The sequence below is a fragment of the Lonchura striata genome, chromosome 4A (assembly GCF_050655825.1).
Source record: "Lonchura striata isolate lonStrDom1 chromosome 4A, ASM5065582v1, whole genome shotgun sequence".
Lineage (NCBI taxonomy): Eukaryota > Metazoa > Chordata > Aves > Passeriformes > Estrildidae > Lonchura > Lonchura striata.
This window is the reverse complement of record NC_140742.1, coordinates 6270886-6294246: the sequence shown is the minus strand read 5'-3', so window position 1 is coordinate 6294246 and position 23361 is coordinate 6270886. Positions and strand designations below refer to the sequence as shown.

At 51.9% G+C, this 23361-nt stretch overlaps 2 protein-coding genes across 4 annotated transcripts in view; one reads left to right on the top strand and one right to left on the bottom strand.

The window, feature by feature from the left end:
• The window catches only part of AR (androgen receptor), a 39536-nt gene extending 26004 nt beyond the window's left edge, over positions 1–13532 (top strand). The window contains exons 4-8 of the mRNA XM_021548423.3: positions 3247–3534; positions 5567–5711; positions 6910–7040; positions 7227–7384; positions 7654–13532. Of these exons, the coding sequence (XP_021404098.1) occupies positions 3247–3534; positions 5567–5711; positions 6910–7040; positions 7227–7384; positions 7654–7809 (878 nt within the window). The 3' untranslated portion in view covers positions 7810–13532. The remainder of the gene's footprint in view (positions 1–3246; positions 3535–5566; positions 5712–6909; positions 7041–7226; positions 7385–7653) is intronic.
• Positions 13533–17099: 3567 nt separating this feature from the next.
• The window catches only part of OPHN1 (oligophrenin 1), a 49661-nt gene continuing 43399 nt past the window's right edge, over positions 17100–23361 (bottom strand). For 2 of the 3 annotated variants that reach the window (XM_021548405.4, XM_085570739.1), the window contains 5 exons: positions 22207–22503; positions 21427–21592; positions 20452–20502; positions 19588–19638; positions 17100–19435 (listed from right to left, as the gene is read on the bottom strand). In XM_021548405.4, coding sequence (XP_021404080.1) covers positions 19596–19638; positions 20452–20502; positions 21427–21592; positions 22207–22503 — 557 coding nt within the window. In that variant the 3' untranslated portion in view covers positions 17100–19435; positions 19588–19595. The remainder of the gene's footprint in view (positions 19436–19587; positions 19639–20451; positions 20503–21426; positions 21593–22206; positions 22504–23361) is intronic. The other variant, XM_085570738.1, reaches the window with a different exon arrangement.

Sequence of the window (23361 nt, the reverse complement as noted above, 5' to 3'; positions counted from 1 at the left end):
AACCCAAACCACCCTGTGATTCTGTGAGGTTACAGTGAGGAGGAAAATATCCTGGAAAAGGGGGCTGACAGGCCCCTGCTGGGCAGCCCTGGATTGAGGGGCTGCAGAGAGGAGCCCCAGCAATGCCAGGCACAGCACAGGGGGACAGAGGCAGCCCAGGCTGCTGGGGTGTGTCAGCATTTTGGGTTAAATCCTGACCCCATTGCTGGGATGGACTGAGCCTCCAGAGCTGCTGGGCTGCAAGAACACTGTCTAGAAGGACTTGTTACTGAAGGGTCTCTGATTTGTGATTCACCAAGGAGCAAAGGGTTTCGTTTGATTTCTCCCCAAAGGTCCCAAATGCAGTGCAGTCCTCACTCCCCTTTCTTAGCTTATTTTTAAGTGCTTTTTTTCTAGTGAAGTTTCCATAAGTAGGAAAAGACATACATCAGTGTAACCCTCTTCTGCAGGACACACTGACAAAATTAATGCTAATACGGATACCCCGCTCCCTTCTTTTTTCTTCAGCTCTTTGGGTCACCCTGACCTGTTCTGCCTGGTCTATTTTACATTTGGTTTGGATGACGGTGTAAAGGCAATTGTTACAAACAGGCAAGCTTGTGGTTGCCCACAGTAACCTCTCCCACAGCGGAGGCAGGGCGTTTGAAATCACTCCCAAGCTCCAACCAGTTGTTTTTAACTGGTGGTTAATTACAGTCACTGATGGGGTACATCCCTGGCAACCCTGCAGCTCTCATGGGGAAAGAGGAGGAGGAGGAGAAGGAGAAGGGGGAGGTGACACACTGAATGCCTTCTGCAGGCTCTGCTCTGGAACAGGATGGCAATGTGTTGAAGCACTTCATTATTGATTGAGATCACAGTGACCTGAAAGCTGGTATCCACTGAGCAGGATTTTCTCTCTATGGAGAGGGAAAAGACACTGTAGAGAGGGAAAAGGAAAAAAAAAGGATCAAAAAAACAGTGATAATGCTGATTTAGTGTGTTGGGTCCTACTGGTGTGCTGGCCTGTGCCCACTATCCCACTGCACTTGTGCCTGGTGCTGGGAAGATGCTGCACGGATCCTGCCAGCCCTGAGCCCAGGAAATGTCCTGGTATGGGCTCAGCTGCAGGGATTCTGCCAGCCCTGAACCCAGGGAGCATGAGTGGTGCAGGGGCTATTCCTGTGGGGAACTCCAAGCTCCTGTGCCCACAGCCAGAGCTGGCAGCACTCGAGCTGCAACCATGTGGGTCCTGGCTGGAGCAAAATCTCAAAACACATGTAATTCCTTTCATTTTGTTTATAGTAGAGCTAGAAATCTCCTGTAGTAACAGCCAAAAGCTTGTGGAAGCCCAGGCTTGAGGCTGGGTGTGTTTAGTCCTAATTCAGATTCAGCTGCTGGGGGCAGAGCAGAGCCCATGTCTCACCAACACAGTGGGGATTGATTCCAGCCAGGGGGAATCTGACAGAATTTTTGCAGAGCCATTACAGTATTTACAATCAGTAATGTTATGTTGGATGTACCTGATTTTTCATTTGGTCTGCCCTTGACTTAGAGCAATTGGATCTATATTACAACTTGGTTTTCTTGATTAAAAGCTCTAATTGTATTGATTTTCTGTCCCCACAGTGTATTTATCACCTGTGACTCAATAACCCTTTTGCCTCCTACACAGCCACCCAAGTGACATTCCTTTCCTCCTTGCTCCAAGACGTGTCAAATCTTCAGTGTCCTCGTGGCTTCTGCAGTTTGCCAGCACCTATCAGCCCCTGTCTGCTGACCTCAGCTCTTCTATTCAGTGATCATTCTTAATGTTCATCCCTATTTTCCCATCCATACATTGCCACATGGGCTGGTTGAGTAAAAATGGTTAAGTTTGGTTTTGGGGTGAATGTAGCAATGAGCCAACCTTGTAAGAAACAAACCTGCCTGGTGGTGTTTCAACACTTAAAATTGCCTTTGAGATGTATCACTAGGGGGCTTGCAATCATTCAGCAACGCTATCTACTATTACATTCTTCAAGTTCTTTTCATTAATGTGGACCTGACTGACTCAGCTTTCTTAAATGTGTCTACTATAACCAGTAATGTTATTATTATCAACTGAAATTGTTGAGCCAGACAAAATTGATAGCTTGACAGGTTCAGGTTTTGACAAGCTTGGTATGAAGTTCATAAAAACTGCAAAGGGCAGCAGGATATAAATCAAGTCCTGTTCAGCTCCTCAGTGTCCCACTGGCACTGAGCTTGACGTATGCTGCAGGATCTCTCCATCATATCCAGTGTGAGAACAGCTTTTCCCAGGTCTCCATAACTTCCCTAAGTCCTGGCATCATGAAAATTGGTGCTGAAGCCCAGAGTGCTCCTTCCTCAGAGCTTTAGAAGTGCCTGTAGGGGAGATGCTTAAAATGTGCATCACTTTGGCCATCGCTCTGTGTGCTCCTGGGGGTGCACTGGTGAATACTTTACTGTGATATATAATTGTGTCCTTTAAGCTTTTTTCCAAATCTATCCAGTAGTTCCCCAGAGACCCCCAGGTCAGCTTGCAGGGCTTGGGGCAGTGCTGTGCTTCAGCTGTACCTCGAGGATCCCTGGGCTCCTTGTCCCTTCTGACAGCCAAGCAGGAACATCCCAATATTGGTCATGTGTCCTAAGGTTCCTCCCACCTTGATTTGGAGAAGTGAAGTGTAGACTTCTACCCGGCTTAGCTCATCCTGTAATATGTGTGCAGTGTGTTTGGGAGAGACTGGCTGTTCTGCCTGGGGCAGCAGGCATTGCAGGCAGCAGGCTTTTATCTCGGATGCATCCTGCTTCTACCCTGGCCCGGGATGGAACAATCCCACTTGGGCATCCAAGTGCAGTGTTTTTTCTCCCTGGAACATGACTGTGTATTGAGTTTATCATCCTGTGTTGCTCCTCTTTTTGATTGCATAGAAGCAGTAGTTTGAGTCAAGTTAAAACCTCTTTTCTCTCTTCCCTGGATCTTCCTCTCTGGTTTTGAGTGGGAGTTAGAGACCGGTTATTGCTGAGGATGTAAATGATGTTGGTTCTTTTCCATGTCAGATTAACAATAAAATGGGTTTTGTCACACCGTGTGTTCTCCTCTTGCCCTCAGGTGAGAACTGCAATGCCACAATGCCAGGGCACTCCTTGGGCAGTGCACTTTTCCCTTCCTCGTAACCACAATGATGGAGCCAAGAAGCCCCGACTTTTTTTTTTTTTTAAATATATTTTTAAGTATCACACTGAAGTGTCTCTTTCCCACAGCCCGCAAGCTGAAGAAACTGGGTAACCTGAAGGCACAGGATGACATGGAGGGAGCCAGCTCGTCCAGCCCAACGGAGGAGCAAGCTCCCAAGCTGGTGATGACACGCATTGATGGCTACGAGTGCCAGCCCATCTTCCTCAACGTCCTGGAGGCCATCGAGCCTGGGGTGGTGTGTGCTGGCCACGACAACAGCCAGCCTGACTCCTTCTCCAACCTGCTGAGCAGCCTCAATGAGCTTGGGGAGCGGCAGCTGGTCTATGTGGTCAAATGGGCAAAGGCCCTGCCAGGTGAGAAGGAAAGTGAACAGGTCCCCTCTCAGTTCAAAGCCCATCTGCACTGCTGGGGGCAGGTGCACGGGGGGTGGTCTGCAGCCTGTGTCCCATCACACAGCTCCTGGGGGACCATCTCCATGGGCTGTGTGTGTGTCTCTTGCTGGGGAGCAGACTGGTGATGGGAGAAGGAACTGAGGGGTGATGGAATGTGCTGGAACTTTGGGTTCAGATAGCCCCTGGTCAGTGATACCACGTGGGCACAGGGCACTTCCCCCCACGGCAGGGCTGCAGCTGCTCTGGGCTCAGGGTCCTGCTCTTCTCCCCCTCTTTCCATGGAGGTTTTGCCCTACTTCCAGGGTTTGTCTGTGAACCCTGCAGAACTGGCCTCTAGAGAAGGATCAGCCCTGTTCCAGGACCCACCTGAAGTGATGAAAAGGGTAAATAGCAACATGGCAGAAGAGCAATGCAGAATCCCAAAGGGCTCTTCTGGCAGTCACTCAGGTTGCCCATGTGATAGCCTGGTGTGGTATACTTGTGATGCCTTCAGAGTGGTAACAGGGGTCAGGAATTTTCCAGATGCTGGTCAGCAGGTGCAGTAAATGGAGCATCCTGGTGAATGATGTGCTCACTGAGCTGGATTGGTGAGGTGTCTCTGCCAGGTTGGTGACATGCTGCCTGTTCCACGCTGTAATCCTGGACCTGAGTGAGTGGGATTGCAGAGGGCTGAGCTCAGTCTGGGCACAGCAGCACCCAGCTCACCTCCCAGCATCCTGGAGACTGGGGCATGGGGCCAGGTCCTGCTGCCTTCTGCATTCTGGCCCCACTCCTCAGGGGACACCAGAGAAAAGAGGAGCCCCACTCCTCATATGTGTAGGGTGATACAGCTGGAGGAGGAGACTGAGGCACAGTAAGTTTGCCACTCTCTGCCAAACCCTGGTGATGAACCATGGTCAGGTGTCTGAAGTGCCCAGGAGTTTAGCAGCCCCCTAGACTGGTGATCCCTATGGGATATTGCTCTGCATACCCTTAAATGCAGAGTAGCCCATTCTGTTTTTACTATTTTGAGTCACTTGGCTTGTAAAACCAGGGATAAATCCTGCTTCCTCTTTGGCCTGTCTACACCAGACATCAAGATCCACAGAGACACCACCAAAGCCACCAGGGCTGAGGCTCTACCACTGCAGCAGTGGAAAGGGAGAGGGATTTGGAAAATGCTTTCTGTCATAACCACCACTTATCAGAGGGCTTTACTCTCCTCACTGATGCCCAACCCCTCAGTGTGTAGCACTGTCAGCTGATGCCCTGCTGCCCCCCAGGGCCAGCGCCGACTCTGCCAGGGTGGCATTTTGGCAAGGTTCATTCTTCAGCTTGTTTGCCTTGAAGAGCTCTCCAAAGCACAGAGATTCTTGCCTCAATGGGTTGTAATTATATACTGGAGCTGTTAAATTACTTTAATATTTGATTGAAATAATGCATGATTGCCTTGACACTCAGTTATATTTTCCTATTTACAAGTACATTGAAAAAACCAGTGTTGGAAGTGGTGTAAGCATGCCTGGGGTTTAACTCTGGGCTGCCATCTGGGAATGGTAATTTGAATTTAGCTGCTATTTTTGTTTCTCTTGCAATATAGCTGAGGCTTCCATGCTCATTCCCACAGTCAGTAAATCCATGCGGTGTGTATGGGGCAGAAACCAGAGCAACTGCAACCATGGTGGGAGGCCTAGGGGCTGCCTGCTGGCTCTGAGCATCACATTAAATTCCAGTTACTTAAATTTGGTGAAGTCCTAATGGGACTTTCTCCCCTCTTTGTGTCTGAAGTCCCCTTTCTTCCCTTCCAGGGGCAGGTTTGTGTTTGTCTATCCTTGATTCCCAGTCAAGCTGGGAGCTCCATGTCATGACTCGTGTCCTGGGACATGCTAAGCTTGGGCTGTGGACTGACCACATTGTCCGAAGAGGAGCACAGCAGGAGTCTGCCTGGAAACAGCCCTGGAAACTGCAGGAACCCAGCAGTAATTTGTAACATTCCTCCCTCATTGTTTATTAGGATTTCGCAACCTGCATGTGGATGACCAGATGTCAATAATCCAGTACTCTTGGATGGGCCTGATGGTGTTTGCTATGGGGTGGAGATCCTTCACCAATGTCAATTCCAGGATGCTTTACTTCGCTCCAGACCTGGTCTTCAATGAGTAAGTGTGAAACAACAACAGCCTAAAGCTGGGCTTTGGGTCAGCCCAGGTGACAAGCTGCGCTTGGAGCAGTTACACTGAGCTGCCCAGCCCAGCCCAGCCCAGCCTGCTCCCCACTGCCACCACCCATGGTGACCTCCAGGAGCAGTGAGGGCACTGTGATGCCTCTCCAGGTCCTTCAGCCACTCCTTCAGCCTTGCTGTGGGCTAACACCCACTGGGGCAGCAGGAGAAGCTGGTGTGGGGTGAGGGGCTGCTCCAATTCTGTCTTTCTGCTATGGGGTTTGAATTCCATCTCTGTTGGGCAGCTGGGGTGAGCAGAGATGGAGACAAAATGTACTGTAAGGTCCTGGTGGGCTCTCCCTGATGTACCATCACCTTAGAGCCAGGGAGGGTTTGCTGGCATGCAGAAGAGTGTGAACCCAATAACCAAGCACAGCAGCAGGCAAAGCCCCACCTGCCTGGGAGCTCCAACTCGGCCTCACATCCCTTACAGACAGAAATGTTTGGGAAATCATTGCAGTCGCTCTTCAGACAAATGCTGCAAGTCCCTTGTAGCCATGTGTGTCCAGTGAGGATCTAATGTATGGTCTATTTGAGTTAGGTCTTGTAAGCTGTCATAGACAAACATTGTACCTTTGATAGCTTAGCTACTTTAGGTGACATAAAATACCAGGATAGCTTCTGTAACAGTGTTAGAAACAAAAAAAGTTTTAATAAAAGGCAGAATAAAAAAGCTCTTTACAAAGAAAAACTAAGTCAAGGCAAGAGGGTCTTGCTTTTACTAAAACACTTCACAAGAGTGATTAACTTCTTTTGTTCTATTCTCTTTCTAGTAAATTGCTTAGGCAAGACTTTTTAGCTCCTATCCAATTAGCCGTCCTTAAGTTTAAAGTCTCTAAAGTCTTATGATGTGTCTTTTAACCAAATTAAAAAGAGAAACTTCTAAGCTTTTGTCCTTTTTAAGGAGACAAAAGGTAACTTGTTTACTCCATCAGCAAAAAGCACATTCCTGCAAGGACCTCACCCAGGAGTTCTGGAAAATGCTCCATTCCTGCATGTGGCACTCCGGGACAGAGCTCGGGCCCTGGGCAGAGGGGTGTGCCAGGCAAGGGGGGTTTGCTGGGTCAGGGAATGTCCTCCCCACCACACTCGTGCACTGAGGGCTCCGTGCCATCTGTGCCCTGTCACCCTGCCAGGTACCGCATGCACAAATCCAGGATGTACAGCCAGTGCATCAGGATGCGGCACCTCTCCCAGGAGTTTGGGTGGCTTCAGATCACACCCCAGGAGTTCCTCTGTATGAAGGCTCTCCTCTTCTTCAGTATTAGTAAGTGTCCACACCCCTCCCTCCACAGAGCTTCAGCACCCTTGAGGTGTCTGGTGCTTTCCCTGTGCCTGGACTCTCACTTCCCAGGAGGAGGCTGGGGATGCCCCCTGCTTCAGCCTTCCTCTTGCTCTCCTGTTGTTGTCACTCTCTGGGTTCCTCTCACTGTTTCCTTCCCATCCCACCCAGTTCCAGTGGATGGCCTGAAGAACCAGAAGCTCTTTGATGAGCTCCGCATGAATTACATTAAGGAACTTGACCGGATCATTGCCTGCAAGAGGAAGAACCCCACCTCCTGCTCCCGGAGGTTTTACCAGCTCACCAAGGTCCTGGACTCCGTGCATCCGGTAAGAGAGGACAGGGAAATGTCCGTCTGTACACATAATGTCCATCTAAATGCATAAGAAACAATATAAAAAAGGAACTTTTCAAAGTGAGAATGATCATTCCCTGGAACAACCTCCCCATCATGGGAGGAGTTCAGATGCAATTGAAGAGAGCACTGGATAGTCTCATCCCATTTCCCTTTCCCAGGGTAGGTGGGACCTCTGTCATTTATCTTCCCAAAGAAAGCATTGCCCAGGGACTTGTTTAACTAGCTCTCTTCCTTTCCCAGATTGCCAAGGACCTGCATCAGTTTACATTCGATCTCCTAATCAAGGCACACATGGTGAGCGTGGACTACCCAGAAATGATGGCTGAGATCATCTCTGTGCAGGTTCCCAAGATCCTGTCTGGAAAAGTCAAACCAATCTACTTCCACGCACAGTGATCTTTCAGAGGGACCCCCGTGCTGCCACCCCCATTCCAGCCATCTCCTGCCTGTTACTTCTGCACTACTGTCCTGCAGTGCCTTGGGGAATCCCTCTGCGGTGGTGGCCAAGGGGACAGGCAGAGGCAGACCTGCTGGGATTCCTGAAATTACTATTTTCCTGAGGTACCTCTGAACTGAACCCCTGGTGCCGGCCTCTACCTGGCTCCAGCTGCTCACGGTGCTGGCAGGGACTGGTGGGGCAGTGGCAGTGTCTGAGTGTTCTCCTCTGTTTGTCACTGTGACTCCAGCAGCCCAAGGCCACGGGACAGCAGAAGTGCCAGTGGTTGGTGGGTTTGGGGTGATTTTTATAAAAAGAACACAACACTAAGCAGGTCGCAGCTCCGTGTTTGGGTGTGGGTTATGTTGCCAGCCTCCTTCCAGATGTTTTGTTTGCGTTGTGGTGCTGGGAAGCAGATGAATTCAAACACTGCAGAAGAGAAGCAGAGCAGAGCTGGGGGACAAGGCACGTTTGTGGCTGAGGAGTTCACGGGCGCTGCAGCCGCTGTGGGATCTGCTCCTGTCAGCTCAGCCCTGGGACCTGCCTGCACTGCTGAGACACGAGCGATGGAGAGGACAGGCTGCAGTGGAAGCCTGCCAAGGAAGGTCACCTTGGAATTCCCCCAACAACGGCTGGCTCCTGATTTCCACCTGGGATGTTCTTCCTATGGCCTGTCCAGCTGGGTCTTGGTCTGCCCCACAGTCCCCGGGTGCTCAGCAGTCACATTCCTGTCCTTGCCAGCTGAACCCACCTCTGAAAGTGCCTGATGCCCTCGGACCTCACACCTGCCTGGCTCCCCTGGGCACCTGCAGCCCCTGCCCCCACACCTGCTCTGCAGACATGGGATTCCAGCTATGCTCTTTCCCTTCATTTGTCCCAAATATTTTGTCCCAACTATTTTTTCCAGCGCCAGCGGATGAGCGTTCTGGAGCCAAGACCAAGGCCAGGGTCTGCGGGACTTGTGGGACCATGGGACTCCTCTCTGAATCCTGTCCATGGGGAGGTGGCTGTGGGAACTGGCTGCTGCCACCACGGTGCTTTGGGGGGCTGCAAGGGAAGCACCAAGAGACCCCCTGCTCTTGGAAGCAGCACACACAGCTGCTGCTGATGGCAGTGGCTGATTGCAGCCCAGGAGGACGCCCTTGTGCACTCACTGTCCCATGTACATGGTCTTGTATGCACCACACCACCCACACACACCATCCCTTACACACTATACACCATCCCTTACACACCACAAACACCCCATCCCTTACACACCACACACATCATCCCTAACACATCACACACACCATCCCTTACACATCACACACACCCCATCCCTAACACACCACACACATCATCCCTTACACACCACTCACACCATCCCTAACACACCACACACACCATCCCTTACACACCACAAACACCATCTCTGACACACCACACACACCACTCACACCATCCCTTACACACCACACACACCATCCCTAACACATCACACACACCATCCCTTACACACCACCCCTTACACATCACCCCACACACTCTATCCCACGTGCACCATCCCGCACACCCAGCCTGTCCCCAGCACACACACTGAGGCCCAACCTACGTGCCCTGTGGTGTTTTAGTTCCCCTCCTCCTGCACATCCTGAGTACATCAAAACCTCGTGCCCAGACCCAGACAGGCTGTCAATGACTGCACACACACAGGCTGGTGCCAGGGTCACACATGCCATCATGGGCTGTGACATGGCCTGGCATTACCAAACCAGATATCTACAAGGGATTCTTGTGCTGGCACAGACAAACAGCAAACTCTGCACCCTCCCAGGGCAGTGAGCACACCCAGAGCCCTGTGCCCGCCCAGAGCCCAGCTCAGCTCTCCAGGAAATGCCATCATGGTGCAGCTGCTCCTTTACACACTTGGAGTAAAACAAACAATTTCCCTGCTACTTTCCAACTTTTTGATGGGATTTGCATTATTAGAAGGAGTGGGGGAAAAGCCCCTATGGAAGGGGAGGAATCTTTCTTTGCAATGGTTTTCCTTCCTCTGCTAGATATGGCTCTGATCCTGCTCCTCTTGAAATCCTCTCGTGCAGGCAGTGACAGAATCCATAGGTGAACTTTCTGGCTGGCAGCCAGCAGGTTGCTGCTCTCAGAGGCTCCCCCATGCCAGAGGGCTGCTGGCATCTTCAGTGCTGATGTGAGCTACAGATATCTGCAAATGAACCAGTAAAAAATTCCAGCTGGTGCATCACTGTCTTCTGGAAATTTCCCTGGCTCTTCACAGCAGAGCTCAGTGAGCAGACGAGTGCTGATTCCCAGTCCTGATATGAGCTCAGGATGGCTCCAAGCCGTTGGAACATCAATTTGGGAGAGCTTTGTGCTTCACACAGGCTCATGTCAGTGAAGGTTTGGTTGGTTAATGAGTGTGGCTGTGTCCTGCTGGGTGTTCATCTGCTGGGAGACTGGAAAGAGGCCAAGCCTAACAGGGATTTGCCCACCCTGCTTTCCTGGTGGGAGCACCATGTGGATGAGAAATGGGGGAGCAGGGGAAGGATTCTGCCTGTGTATCACCTGCCCCGTGTGTGTCACCTTGTGTGAAGCTGCTCAGGAGCTCACGGGGAGCACCCCCAGCCCAGGACAGAGGGGCAGTCAGGGGCATTGAGGTCATGCTCTCTGTCTCTTCAGTATCACAGTAACTTCTGCAACTTGTTAATTCAAAAGTTGGGTTTTTGCAATGTAATTACCAGGAAATGTGGGATCTAGGACTCGCAGCACCTGTGTGTGTATTTGCTGGGACAATTAATGCTGTTTCCATGTGGATTTTCATGGGCTGCTGCAGGAACTGGGGAAGAAGAGTCTTTATGAAATACCAAAGTCTAACTCCTGCCATTTATTTTTATGCTTTTTTGTCTATTTTTGCTTTAATAAAGCAAGGAGAATTTCACCGTGTTCACAGTCCCAAAGAAGCTGTCCCTGAGGCTCTCCTCGGGCTGGCTGAGCCTGCAGTTGGGCACCCCTGGGTGTCACAGCTGAGAGCTGAGAGCTGTTCCCCTGTGGATTCCCTGACTCTGCTCTGGCTCATCTCAGAGGTGTGGGGGGCTCTGAGCTGGCTCAGTCTGGGTCATGGCTCAGCCCATCAGCTCCTGCCCAAGGCAGCAGGTGGAGGACAAGGGATACAGACGTTGGCATCTCCCTGGGGGCAGTGTTTGTGCATGAATGGGCACCATTCCATAACAGAGGGTGTGGGATAAAGGATGCTGCTTTTAGTTGAGGGCAAGAGGGACCCTTCCTCAGCCCTGTGGCATGCCAGAAGCAGTGAGACAGATCAAATGCTGCAATGGCATGCAGCACTCCCAGGGCAGGTATCACCGACCTGTGCCCACCTGAGCCTGTCAGGCTCCTGCCAGCACCCCCTGCCTCAGCAGGGAGCTCAGCTCAGCAGGAACAAGAGCCAAGACAGCAGCTCTCTGCTTGGAGAGGCTGTGGCTGAGTCTGGAGAACCAGCAGCATCCACGTGCCACTGCCATAATGTCCAAGAGGCCCTTTGTGCTTGGCTCAGGGTGCTCGGTGAGGGAGGTGAAGCTGGGGCAGGACCCTCCCTGCTCTGTGCCGTGGGGCTGTCCCTGTGCTCTGTAGGGAATGCTGAGGGGCACCCAAGGTGTCACCTGCCTCCCTGCCAGCCCGAGAGCTGCTGCCCTCAGTCACCACTGGCCAGCCCTGCAGTCCCTGTGGTGTCCCTCCCCTTGCTGAGCTCTTGCCCTGGATGTTTCAATAACATAATGTATGCTAAAATTATCTATCTCTGTATAAAATAAAGGCATGGCCCATTTTCTATCGCTAAAGATATCTATTTAGTGACGTGCTCTAAGAGTCCTCTCTGGTTGCACACTGAGGTGCTGGATGCTCTGCAGGAGATGAGTCAGAACGTGCCAATTTAATGAAGACTTTTAATTATTTTTCTGGCTCGTGCTGCCCAGTTCGCAAAGGTGCCCCCTTCTGTGGCACGCACAGAGCACACGCTGGCACAGGCTGGGGTTGGCATCAGCTTCTCCAGCCTTCCTGTGTCTTCTTGGGGTTAGACAGGGACATTTTGCATTTGGGGAACAACGGAGTATCCCTCGTTTCTTCCCTTTCTGACTTGCACGTTTGGGCAGAATGCTGGGCTTACAGAGTGGCTGTGTCCCACCGCCCAGGGCTGGCTGTGGGCACTGGGGTGGCCGTGGGCAGGCAGGGTGTCCCAGCCCCTTGGGGTGGGTCAGAGCCTCCCTGCGCTCCTTCCTTCCAGCAGCTGAGGGACGCTGTGCTTGTGACTCACAGAGTCAATCTCTGCGCCCACATTAACCCTTAGCAAGTGGATAAAAGCTGCTCTCTGTGCCAGATATTTGGTGTTCTGTGGCAATTTTATGCTGTTTCTCTTTGTTAACATGTCTCTGTAATAATAAGAGTTCTCTGTTTGATATATTTTACTTTCTTTGTAATATGCCAAAAAGCTCATTGCTGGTGCCTTTTTGCCTGGGGGGGCTCCCAGCCCACAGCTGTGCTCCTAGGAGTAACAAAGGCCAGTCTGCAACTGCTCCTTCCACCACAGCTGAGGGAGAGAGAAGCCAATGCCACAGCACTGCCAGAAGAAAAAGAGCCAGCAGCCTTGGAATGGCAGAGAGACTTTGGGATGATGCTGGTTCTTTCCAGGGGCCTGGCTCCAAGGGGAGGGCTGAGCATGATACTGGGCAGGCCTTGGCCCCATTTCAGTGGGACTGTGACCCTGGAGACCCCACAAACCACGTGCTGCAGGTGCAGCACACACAGCCTGGTCTGGCCCGGTTTGGAATCACAGTGCTTTGCCCAAATTATAGCATTGCCTGGGGGTAAATTATCCCAGAGAAGGAATTAGATGGATTGTTGACACAGCTGGTTTTTATTTTTCTTTTTTTTTTTCCTCTTTGTTTTGTTTTGGTTGTTTTGTTTTGTTTTGGTTTGTTTGTTTGTTTGGTTTTTTTAATTGGAACTGAATGCATTGGCTAAAGAAGAGAGAGCCCCAGAGTGTTTTGGTACCATGGGCTGGACTGTGATGACAGATGCTCTGGGGCCAATGTGGTGCAGTGCAGGATGCCCTGGGGACAACTGCAACTCTCAAGTCCCCATGTGGGATGTTAATCTGCATAACCAAAGAGAGAGGCCTGCCTGGCACCCAGGTAAAGAAACCGATGACACCGTGCTGGGGGTAAATGAAAATTCTCCTTTCTCTTTCAGCCATGCCTGGGGCCCACCTGAGCGCCCAGCCGTGCCACAGGGTGGCCCCTCGTGCTTGGTGTTCAGTTCCTTTTGTAACCTGAAAATCCGCTGTTGTTCTGAGTCCAATAAATGCAGAATCTGGTTTGCTGGAGCTCTACCCTCTGCCTGCATTTGGCTTTTGTGTCGATTTTGTGCATGAAAATGGCTGTGGGTGTGATGGCTGCCAGCAAGCACTGGGAATCAGTGGGTCATTTGCCAGTAGATGAGGCTGTACATTGGATCATTGCAGGCTTTCTTTCACACTCAGATTTCACTATTAATCACATCTGAACTCGTAATTCAATTACATATCAATTGGCTAATCCTTCCATATATTCCTCTTTGGGTCTTTAAAATTGAATTTCAGTTGATTAATGTATTTCTTAAAGCAAGGAGCTAATAAAGGCCAGTGTCCTCCTGCTCTTGTCATTGTTTTTGGTATCTTTATGAACAGTTGTAAATCCATTCTTCCGCAACGTCTTTATAAAATTGACCTATGCTCTCCAAGCAATAAAGAAGACGCTTACCAGCCACTTGTTAATTCAAGTCACAAATGTGAATCCTGCCCAGGGCCAAGATTTGATTGACTGAGACAAAGAAAGAGCTTGGGAAAAAAAAACAAAAACAAAAAACAAAAAACAAAAAAAACCCACAACAAAAAACTCATTGGGCCACAAATAGCAGGCAATGCCTGGTGTGTAATTACACAGCAGCAGTCAACACACCATGCCCTGTGATCTGAAGTGCCGAGAGAACAAAAACCCTTGGGTTTGTCAGCAAGGACCCTGATCCTATCCCTAGGTCTGAGTCACAGTGAAAAATTATTGTGTTATTTGAAAATTCACCCTTAATGGACACTGAGCAGGCCTCAGCTCCTCGGGGCTGGTGTGGCAGATTGGGTACCTGCCAGCATGTCAGCCCCAGTGTCACCTGCCAAATGGCCACTTGGTCACCAGTGTCCCCAGGGATGTTCAGGAGCCACTGGTCCAGTGCCTCATGGGATCCTGGACTTGGTCCCTCAGTGGCTGCACATCCTGGGCTTGCACTGGCCTCAGTCTCTGATGGCCCCAAACTCGTGTGGCTTGAACAAATTCAGGACAAATTTGTGAGGCTGAAGGACAAATTCACCTCACTCAACTCCTTCTGCCTTGCTGTGCTCCAGCCACCTCTGCTGCACATCCTGCATCCCACATCCTACACCCTGCACAGCTCACCAGGACCTACAGGTCACAGGGAAGCTGCTGACCCCCCTGGCCATTCCTAACTGCTGTAGCTGTGGGGTCTGGCAGCAGGGTGACAGCCCCCATGCCAGCACTGGGGATGAGCCACATGCCAGCAGGCTCCAGAGCTGGCCTTTAAGATGCCTTAGCTCCCCAGCAGAATGGCACACCGAGCTCACAGGAAAATGTCCAGTTACCATGAAGAAGCCAACTGAAAACACAAAAACATCTTGAAAACCCCCAAATGACCCCATGCTTTAAGGTCATTTATTTTTTCTTGTCCTCATAGCAGAAAGTGGGAGATTTTTACAATAGACAGAAGTTCTTTTTCCTAAAATACTGATGAGTTGTGTCAAATAGCCCTTTCAGCAGTGGTTTCCCTCCCTGGGGGCCTGGGAGTGCCAGCCCTGTGTGCCTGCCATGGTGCAGGGCTGTGCCTGTGCCCCCAGGACGAGCCAGTGGCAACCACAGACCCCAGTGGGGTCCTGCTGACTCCAGTGCCCGGGCACCAGGGACATCAGCCAACGCTGGCGTTTGCTCCTTACCCCAAACTACTGCTGCTCCCTCTGCCAGTGGTGGGCAGGTGCCAAGGGGAGGGCAAACAGGGCCTGCCTGGCATGCCCTATGGCCCACCCCATAGGAGCAGGGTGGCCACAGTGACATGGTGTGGTGGCCTATGGGCATTCTCAGTTCAGTCAGAGAGAAAGAAGAGTTTCTAACCAGGCTAGAGGCTGGGAAAGAGTTGCAAAGGAATGTAAATAATTCTCCATCTCTCTTGTTGTTCACATTGTTTATAGATATGGTCTGCCACCGTGTGTCATTCACTGCACACCAATGGTGGAAGATGTTTTTACTTTAAGACCAATGAAATGAGTCTGCACGATGCTCTCTACAAAAGAGTGATGTATTTGAAATAAACTGAGTTAGTGTTCACATCATCTAGCCTTCTGAACTGGAGTTCTTTTGTTCCTGCCCTGCCTCAATGGGGATAGTGGCCACCAGGAGAGCCTGTGGGGCCAAGGCACTGAAGGAAGCTGGGGTGTGCAGGATACAGAGTGAGGAAGGGTGGAGCTCTGGGAGGATGGAACCCATGGGCACTTGCCTCTCTGAGCCTTCATGGGCATGGCCCATTTTATGCAGGATTTTAAGAATTGTCAGAAGTCCTGCCTTGCAGGAGCTCTTAGAGACACTGGCAGAAGCTATGAAATCACTTCTTGAACTTCTGAAAACACAGAAAATGGAAAACATTATGGCCTTTAGTGGTTCAAAGCGTCTCCTGATTGTTTAAACCAATCACAGGATTTTTTGGAGGCCCGACCTGATTTACAGCCATATGTACAGGCCAAGAAACCTGCTAAGGGCTGCCAGGAACCTGCCCAGGGCAGGGAGCTCCCAGCTCGGAGCATCCACATGGGCAATGGTGTAGTGGGATGGGTCAGGAAGAATGACAGAGCTGAAAACTACGGCTCTGATCCTCCAAGGAGTACCACGTGGGTGGATTCTGGCGCCTTTGTGGGTCTTCCTGTAGCACATAAATTTCAGATGTCAGTGCTCCACTAAGTATATTTCAATTCTAAATTTATCACACAGATGTGTCTGCTGTGGAGTCTTTGGCCTCTTCAAATTCTTCCTCTGGGAAGAACTCACTGAGGCTTGGGCTCAAGCTTTGGAACTGCTTGTTTTGTTATCTTCTCTCTATAAAAAACTGAAAGGTTTTACTTGTGCTGGAAAATAATTTTCTTGCTTGTATTGAATCCAAATGTTTTCTGTAAGAAAGCAAGCCAGGCACCTGTGGGTTGGGAGACAAGGATTCTTGGGGCAGTTCACAATCATTTCATACAAGGCCTAGTGAGGAAAGGGAAACAGTTTAGTTCCCCAAATGCTGCTGTTTTGAACACATCCAACGCTGGAAAAGTTACAGCTCCACAAGGAAACTTTTGAGAGAAACAAGAAAGAAAAAAACAAGCAGAAAACCCTCCAGCTGCTGCTCCTGGTGCTTTGTGTCCATGCCTGCCCCGGGAGCGCTCCGGCTGCTCGGGCCCAGAGCCAGAGCACGGCTCAGACCTCTCAGAGCTGGCAAACCTGGCCGGGGCTGCACCAAGGGACTGCGGGCAGCGGCCGGGCTCGCATGAAATAATTGCAGGGGGATCCCAAAAACACCGACCAGCCCTGAGCAGGGTGTGGGTGGGAACGCACCCCTTCTCCAGCTGGGAACCCTTGTGGCTGTGGAGGCAGCTTGGCTGTCCCTGGGCCCCCAGGAACACCTTCTGGAGAGGTCACCTCCATCAAGCTTCTCCAGAAACCCAGGCTCCAAAGCTGTCTGCAAGATTCCTGTGTCAGAGAGAGAAGCTGTTCTCTCCTGGGAGAGGGCTAGCTGTTGAAGAAAAGCAAATACTGGTACACAATGTCAGAGTCAAAATGGGGAGGAACAGCTGTGAGGAGGGGAAAAGAGTGCTGGATAGATGGAAAGAAGCCCTTGGTGGTCACAGGAAAACTGGAGTCTCAGCGACCCACGGCACATGACACTGTCCAGGCATTATTCAGCCTTGGCAGGGCAGCTTCTCCAGTTAGAAAAATGTAAAAAACCAGCTTTGGGGACTGCAAACCCAGAGTGGGGCTATGGCAGAGCCCAGGGCACTCCAAATCCCATGGACACAGCCCTGTGTGACCTCCCTGGGGCACACAGCTGGGCCCCACAGCAGGGCTGCCTGCAGTGGGGGCAGCGCTTGGGCCCAGGGTGAAGGGAACAAAACACACCGAGATGGCTGTTTCACTTCATGGAAACTTTATAAACACTCGCAGTAACCTAAGCTGGTACACATCACAGTGGCTCCAGGGCTGATGCTGGGGGCTGCCATGCTGCACAGGGCGATCTCACATTCCCAGCTGTCACTCCTGGGCCACTGGCAGCAAGGACTGTGCTCACAGCAGCAGGGATTGGGCCCCACAGCAGCAGGGACTGTGCCTCATGGCAGCAGGAATTGGACACCACAGCCCCCTGCCAGCACAACCAGCATCCCCCACTGCTCCAGCTGCTGGTCCCCAGTGTTCAGCTGCACCCAGAGGTGCAGGAAAAATCAACACAGACATACAAGTGACAAAGAACTTTAAAAGGACACCATGAAATAATCTGCAAGAAGCTGCCTCTCCCCACTGCTCGCACTACCTGATGGAAAACCGACCACCCTTGGATTCTCCCTACACATGGAGCCAGGCTCTGTCCTGGGGGTCTGTGCTGGGCAGTGGGCATGAGCAGGAGAGGATGTGACAAGCCACTGCTCCCACAGAATGTCACCTCCAGTGCCACGCACATCTGCACAACCCAGGGAGCTTCCCAAACTGAAAGGCTCGAGGGGTCCCCAAACAGCAGCCCAAAGCAGGAAGGACAGTAGGGAAATGCTGGCTTTTTGTGCAGGAGACACAAGCCCAACACCCTAACAGGGCCAGGGGGTGATGTGCTGCAGGCACAGGGCCCCAATGCCAGGCTGGTCAGAGCAGCTGGCTCCAGCTTCAGCTCCATCCTGCCTGTTCACAGATCCCTGATCAGAACCACTGTGCATTGTCCTTGAACCCCTGGTGAGGGGCTGCAGCAGGAGGGGCCAGCACAGCCCAGGTACTGCCAGTGCATGTGGCACAGCCTCAAGTGCCACAGCACAGGGCTGGTTTGGTTTGAAAGCCACTTTCACGTGCCAGGCCTAAAGGAGGGAGCAGCTGGGGCACTGCTGAAGCCAAGGGAGTGAGAGCACCATGGACATGACACACGTGAGCTCCAGTGTGTGCCATTCAGCAATATGAGACACGAGGTCACACAGGGGCAGAGTGCCAGGAGATGGGAAGGGCCTGCGCCGGGCAGGACACCATGCTCAGGGGAACGGAGCACCTGGGAATGTTTGGCCACTGGTTTGCAAATGTTCTCAGCACCTAAAGAAAACCATTCAAAAGGAGGGAGTCGTCTTTGGGAGGGTGGAAGAAGCGAGGAAGCAGCTCTCTGCCATGCTCAGGCCTGGAGCTGGGCCCTGGTGGCAGCTGGAGCAACAGAAAAGCCTCTACTGCTACAGAGGTGCTGGCCAGGGACACTTCCCGGGCCAATGGCATCATCCACAGGGCCATGGCTGAGGGACAGGCTGGGCATCTTGTACTGGAAATGAATAAACAAGCAAACAAGAAACTGGGCAGTTCTGAAAAAACAAAACAAAACAAAACAATGGGTTTGACCCACAAACAGTGAGTTTCAGATCCTCAGCACCTCTGTGCTGGCCACCGCAATCACCCAGGATGGAGAATTCTTGGTGGGCCTGTGAGAAGAGGATCTGGTGGGAGTGTGGCTCACATGGAAGAGGAGGCAGTGGAGGAAGAGGAGGAGCACCTGCTGCTCCCTTCCGCCAGCAGCACCCTTGGAGGCTGCTGACCCGAGGGTGCTGCCTGACAGCTGGTCCCAGGCAAGGCTGCGGCCATGGCTCAGGGCAAGCCCCCGGCCAAGCCTGTCTGTCAGTGTAATGTCCCAGACCAGGGATGTCCAAGAGATGAGGAGACATCCCACAGAGCTGAGCACAGTGATTCCCCCATCCCTGCCCCACTTGTGCCACCATGGGCAGCGTTACCAGGCACAGCTGTCCCACACACTGACAAGCACCAAGCGAGGGACACAAGCACAAAGGAAGGGGCTTCTGAGGGCAAGCGGGGACTGCAGCTGTTTTGCCCTTGCATCCAAACACAGGGACTCAGCCCTTGTGCTGTCCATACACACTTTTCAAGGCATGTTTCCTGAAAGTGAGCAGGTGAACACTGTCCCTTCCACAGGCAGTCTGTGTCCCCCAGCCCTGCCCATGCTGCTGCCACCTGCACGGGCATACACAGGAGAGAGGAGAGCTTGGAGGGCAGGGAACAGTTCAACACAGATGTGTGGGCAGGACCTGCTCTCCATTGTGGTCTCCCTCTCTTAATTTCTTCGTGGGTCTCCGAGCCCACTTGTGGCTCAGAAATCATCGTCCGTAAGATAGCTGCTCTCCAGGGCACTGGGGCTGGCAAGGCTCAGCTCTGACTCCTGGGTCACAAGCACAGAAAGTCTCCTGGGTCCAGCTGGGCTGAGGTGTGCTTACAAAGCCTGGAAGAAGAAAACAAGCTCCATGTTCTGTGCAGCAGTGCACATCCACCCATAATGGCAGAACCACTGGAACCCCACAGCCCCATAAATGCTGTTTTGTCTTACACGTCTGCTTTCAGTTTATCATTCCATTTGTTGTCATAAATACGTACCTTTAGCCTCAGCTGTCATCACTTGGAATCCTGCCTTGTGGTGATGAAGAACTGGATAAAAGGACATAGAAGAATAGATAAAAAATGAGTGCAAGGAGCAAGTTCCAGCTCAGCTCCACAAGCTCCTTGAGGCTGGGTAATGGGCAGGGAGGAGTCTGGTTTGCAATAGCACAAATGTTTTCTCTCTCACTACCAGTAGCAGCAGTTCTCAGACTTACACACAAACCTGCTCTCTCTTGGGCAGAGATTGGCAGCTTTTCAGAGCAGGAAGCTGAGATTTATTTGGGCAAATATTGTCACAAATGGCACCTGCTGCCACTCAGAGCCAAAGGCTTTGCCCATGCTGTGTCCCCATAAGCCCCTAGCATCCTGTCTGCACACCCCCTGTGCTGGACCCAGCCATGCTCTCTCGGCAGCTGCTGGGACCTAACCAGCCCTCATCACCTCACCCATGACCTGATCTTCCCAGAAAGCCTGAGTATCACAGAATCACAGCATAATGAGGTTGGAAGAGACCTCTAAGATCATCAAGTCCAACCTATGCCCTAACACCTCAACTAGACTATAGCACCGAGTACAACAGGCACTACATCACACAGACCCACACTCATGGTAACAGGGATCCACAGGGATGTTTCTTGCTTGGCACATTTAACTTATCAAGTCTGTATCTGGACTCACATTCTTAGCTTTGTGCTCTTTATTTAGTTTCAGCATTTTAGCTGAGCCCCATCTGCTGTTTGTGACTACAAGACAAGGCAGGCCTGGGGCTGGGGCTGTGTGTGCTGGCTCTGCCTCAGAGGGAGCATCCTGTGCTGCAGGGCTGCTGCTGCCCACATGCAGCCTTCCCCGTGCCAGCCTTACCTGCCTGTTCTTCGGGATGCTGTCTCAAAGAACTTGGTCCTAGAGGCCACCCTGCAAAGAAAACAGGAGAAGTCTCTTCTGACTTGACCTGGCAATTTGCTAATGAGATCTGCTCTGTGCCAGGGGAATGAGCTGCAGCATTGGCAGAACTGCAGAGATCACCTTCAACTGACAGTTCTTGTGCCAAGGCATAGCCGGGCTCCTTCTGTGCTCGCTCCACCCCCACATCCCCCACCAGCACTTTGGCTGGGCTGTCTATAGAACCATGGAATCATGGAATCATTCAGGCTGGGAAAGATCTCCAACATCATCGAGTCTAACTTTTGACCAAACACCACCACACCAAATAAAACATAGCACCAAGTGCCACATCCAGTCATTATTTCCATGCTCTTGCCTATAATCCTGTGTGCATCCATCCCCTTTATGGTCTTTCCTTCTCATGTGCTCAAGAAAGAGAAATTAAATTATCCCAGAGAAGGAATTAAGGCAGTTCTGGCACAGAGCTGACCCTCATGGCACCTTTTGTTTTCTTTAGGTGAATTCCCACTAAAGCCAGCAGGGTTTCTGACTCTCTTAAAATCTGAAAGAAAACTGAGGATGAGATGAAGCTGAACTCCATCCAGTTTCCTTAAGAAGATCCAAGCTGGATCTTGTCCTGCACCAGGAAGTGTCTCGTTTGAGGGGTTTGCTGAGGGCAGGCAGGAAGGGGCTCAGCTCCACTGACCCAGGAACAAAAGGGAAGGGGATGGGGCAAGGCTCAGCCCTCAGGCTGTGCTTCAGCAGCCCCAAAGCTTCGTGTTTGTCTTTGCTGTGGCCCCACTCCTCTCCCTGGCCATGCCATCTTCTCAGCTTTGCGAGTGACACTCAAACCTGCACTTGCACCAGTGCCAAGGGGACATCCACAGGCTCCAGCCACTGAGCCCCTAAGTGTCCCTGCCAGCACCAAGCATTTGCCACAGGCTGCTGGCTTACACAGATGAGGGCATCTCCTCTGCAGTGCCTGCTATCAGATCTGGCCTCTGCTCCAGCTTTGGAGGGACGGGTGTGCGGCACGGTGGATCCGGAGGTCTCACAGGGGGACGCGTTATCACAGGTTTATCACCATGGGAACGTGGCTTAGGAACACCGTCACAGTCACCTGCAGGGATGGAGATAACAAACACTGAGCAGAGAGCTCTGGCAGAGGCCAGATATTTGTGAAGGGGCACTAAACAGGTCCGTGGGTTTAGTTCTGTCCCTCTGCCTCAACACTCTCTCACTGACAGTGGCCAATAGACAGAATAGAGGGACAGAGTCCAGGAAAAGTTGCCACGCTACCTGTCTCAGAAAAGCTTTCCTGGCACTGGGAACAGGGGCTGGAGCTGGACCTGTAAGGACAAACTCAATGCAGTTGCTGACGCTGAAGCTGATACTTCCTGGGAATGACAAGTGTTCTTAACCCAACCCTGTGCGCTGCTGCTCTATGAAAGGGAGAGGAACAGCACAAACTGGTGATTCCTGCAGCTGAGCTTTCATCCGGGACAGTGACACTACGGCTTCTTTTCTTCCCCAAGATTAGGCAACCTTACTATTCACTTAACCCTGCAAAGTCTTTAAGAGTCAAGTCAACAAGGAATGAGTGTCAGACTTTATCCGTGCCCACACCTTAGGCTGTCTGGTCTCCCAGCCACTCCTGCTGGGAGAGGACTCAAGGGGAGAGGCCCAGGGAGGGCTGATTCGGGCACCTCGGGCTTGCCCCTTGCACACACTCACCCTCTCTGCCACAGATGCCCGGCCGTGGCGCCGGTCTCCTGGCCTGCAGCGTGGCGGTCCTCAGGGCAGGGCTGGTCACCACCCCGTTGGCCGCCCTGGCAGCTGCCTTCGCCCCTCCATCCTGCAGCCTGCTCCCCATCTTCCCCAGCTCGGGCTCAGCGCGCGGCTGGGGCCGGCTCTCGGCGGGGGGACGCCCCGGCTCGTCCCCCCCTGGCCGGGGCGCGGGCAGGCGGCTGCGGAGCAGGGGCCTGGGGGCCTCCACGCCGCCGCCATTGGGGGTCTGGCCGAGCCTCTCTGCTGTGCAGACAAGAGGGCAGAGAGCCGTGGGGTTAGGTGTGTGCCGCTCTTGGTGTGCCTCCAAAAGCCACCCATCCCACCCCTCTTGCTGTGCTGCAGACCTAGGAGCAAGCAGGAGCTCTGCTATGAACACTGCTGCTCCCTGTGCAGCCTCAGGGCGGACCAAAGTGAACAAATGCTTCTGCTCCCAGGTCAAGGAAGCATTGAAATGCAAGGCCAGCCACAACTCCATTAGCAGTCTGCAGTTTTAGAGAGCAAGGTGAATCCATCATGTTTTGCCTGTGTTACAAGGTGCACTTTATACCTAAACATCATCAGAGCTCTAAAAACTAATGGAGAAAGAGACTTTCCATCTTTTTGGTGACTGTGGAATCAGGGCACAGCCTGCAGGGACAACTAAAGCAAATCAGGTGCAGAAACATGATTTTAAGGTGATGTGCCCTTTACTGTTAATCCAGCTGACTGTAAAGAAATGGTGAAGCCGTTACGAATAATATCAAAGTAGAACTTAATCTAGAAAATGCCTTTACTGCTTCCTAAAAAAGTTCTTTGGAGTTCTTGCTCTGGGTGTGGAACTGCCAGCAGCTGAGCCAGCTTGAGACCTCTTGGGCCTCGTACAGCACAGCCCTGCCTGGCTACCACCCCACCAACACTCCATGCAGTTTTTTTGCCTCTGATGCCACAAAACCTCTCCTCTGTGCCTCTCCTGTGCTAAGAACCAGCCTTAGTTTAGCTACTGGAGAATGCAGCAGGTAGCAGAAAAACCCAGAAAGTCTGACTTGTGACATGATGAAATCAATGTATGAGTGTTTTTGGCTTTCCTTTCTCTCTGAGCAGCCCTCACTGCCAGCCATGTCC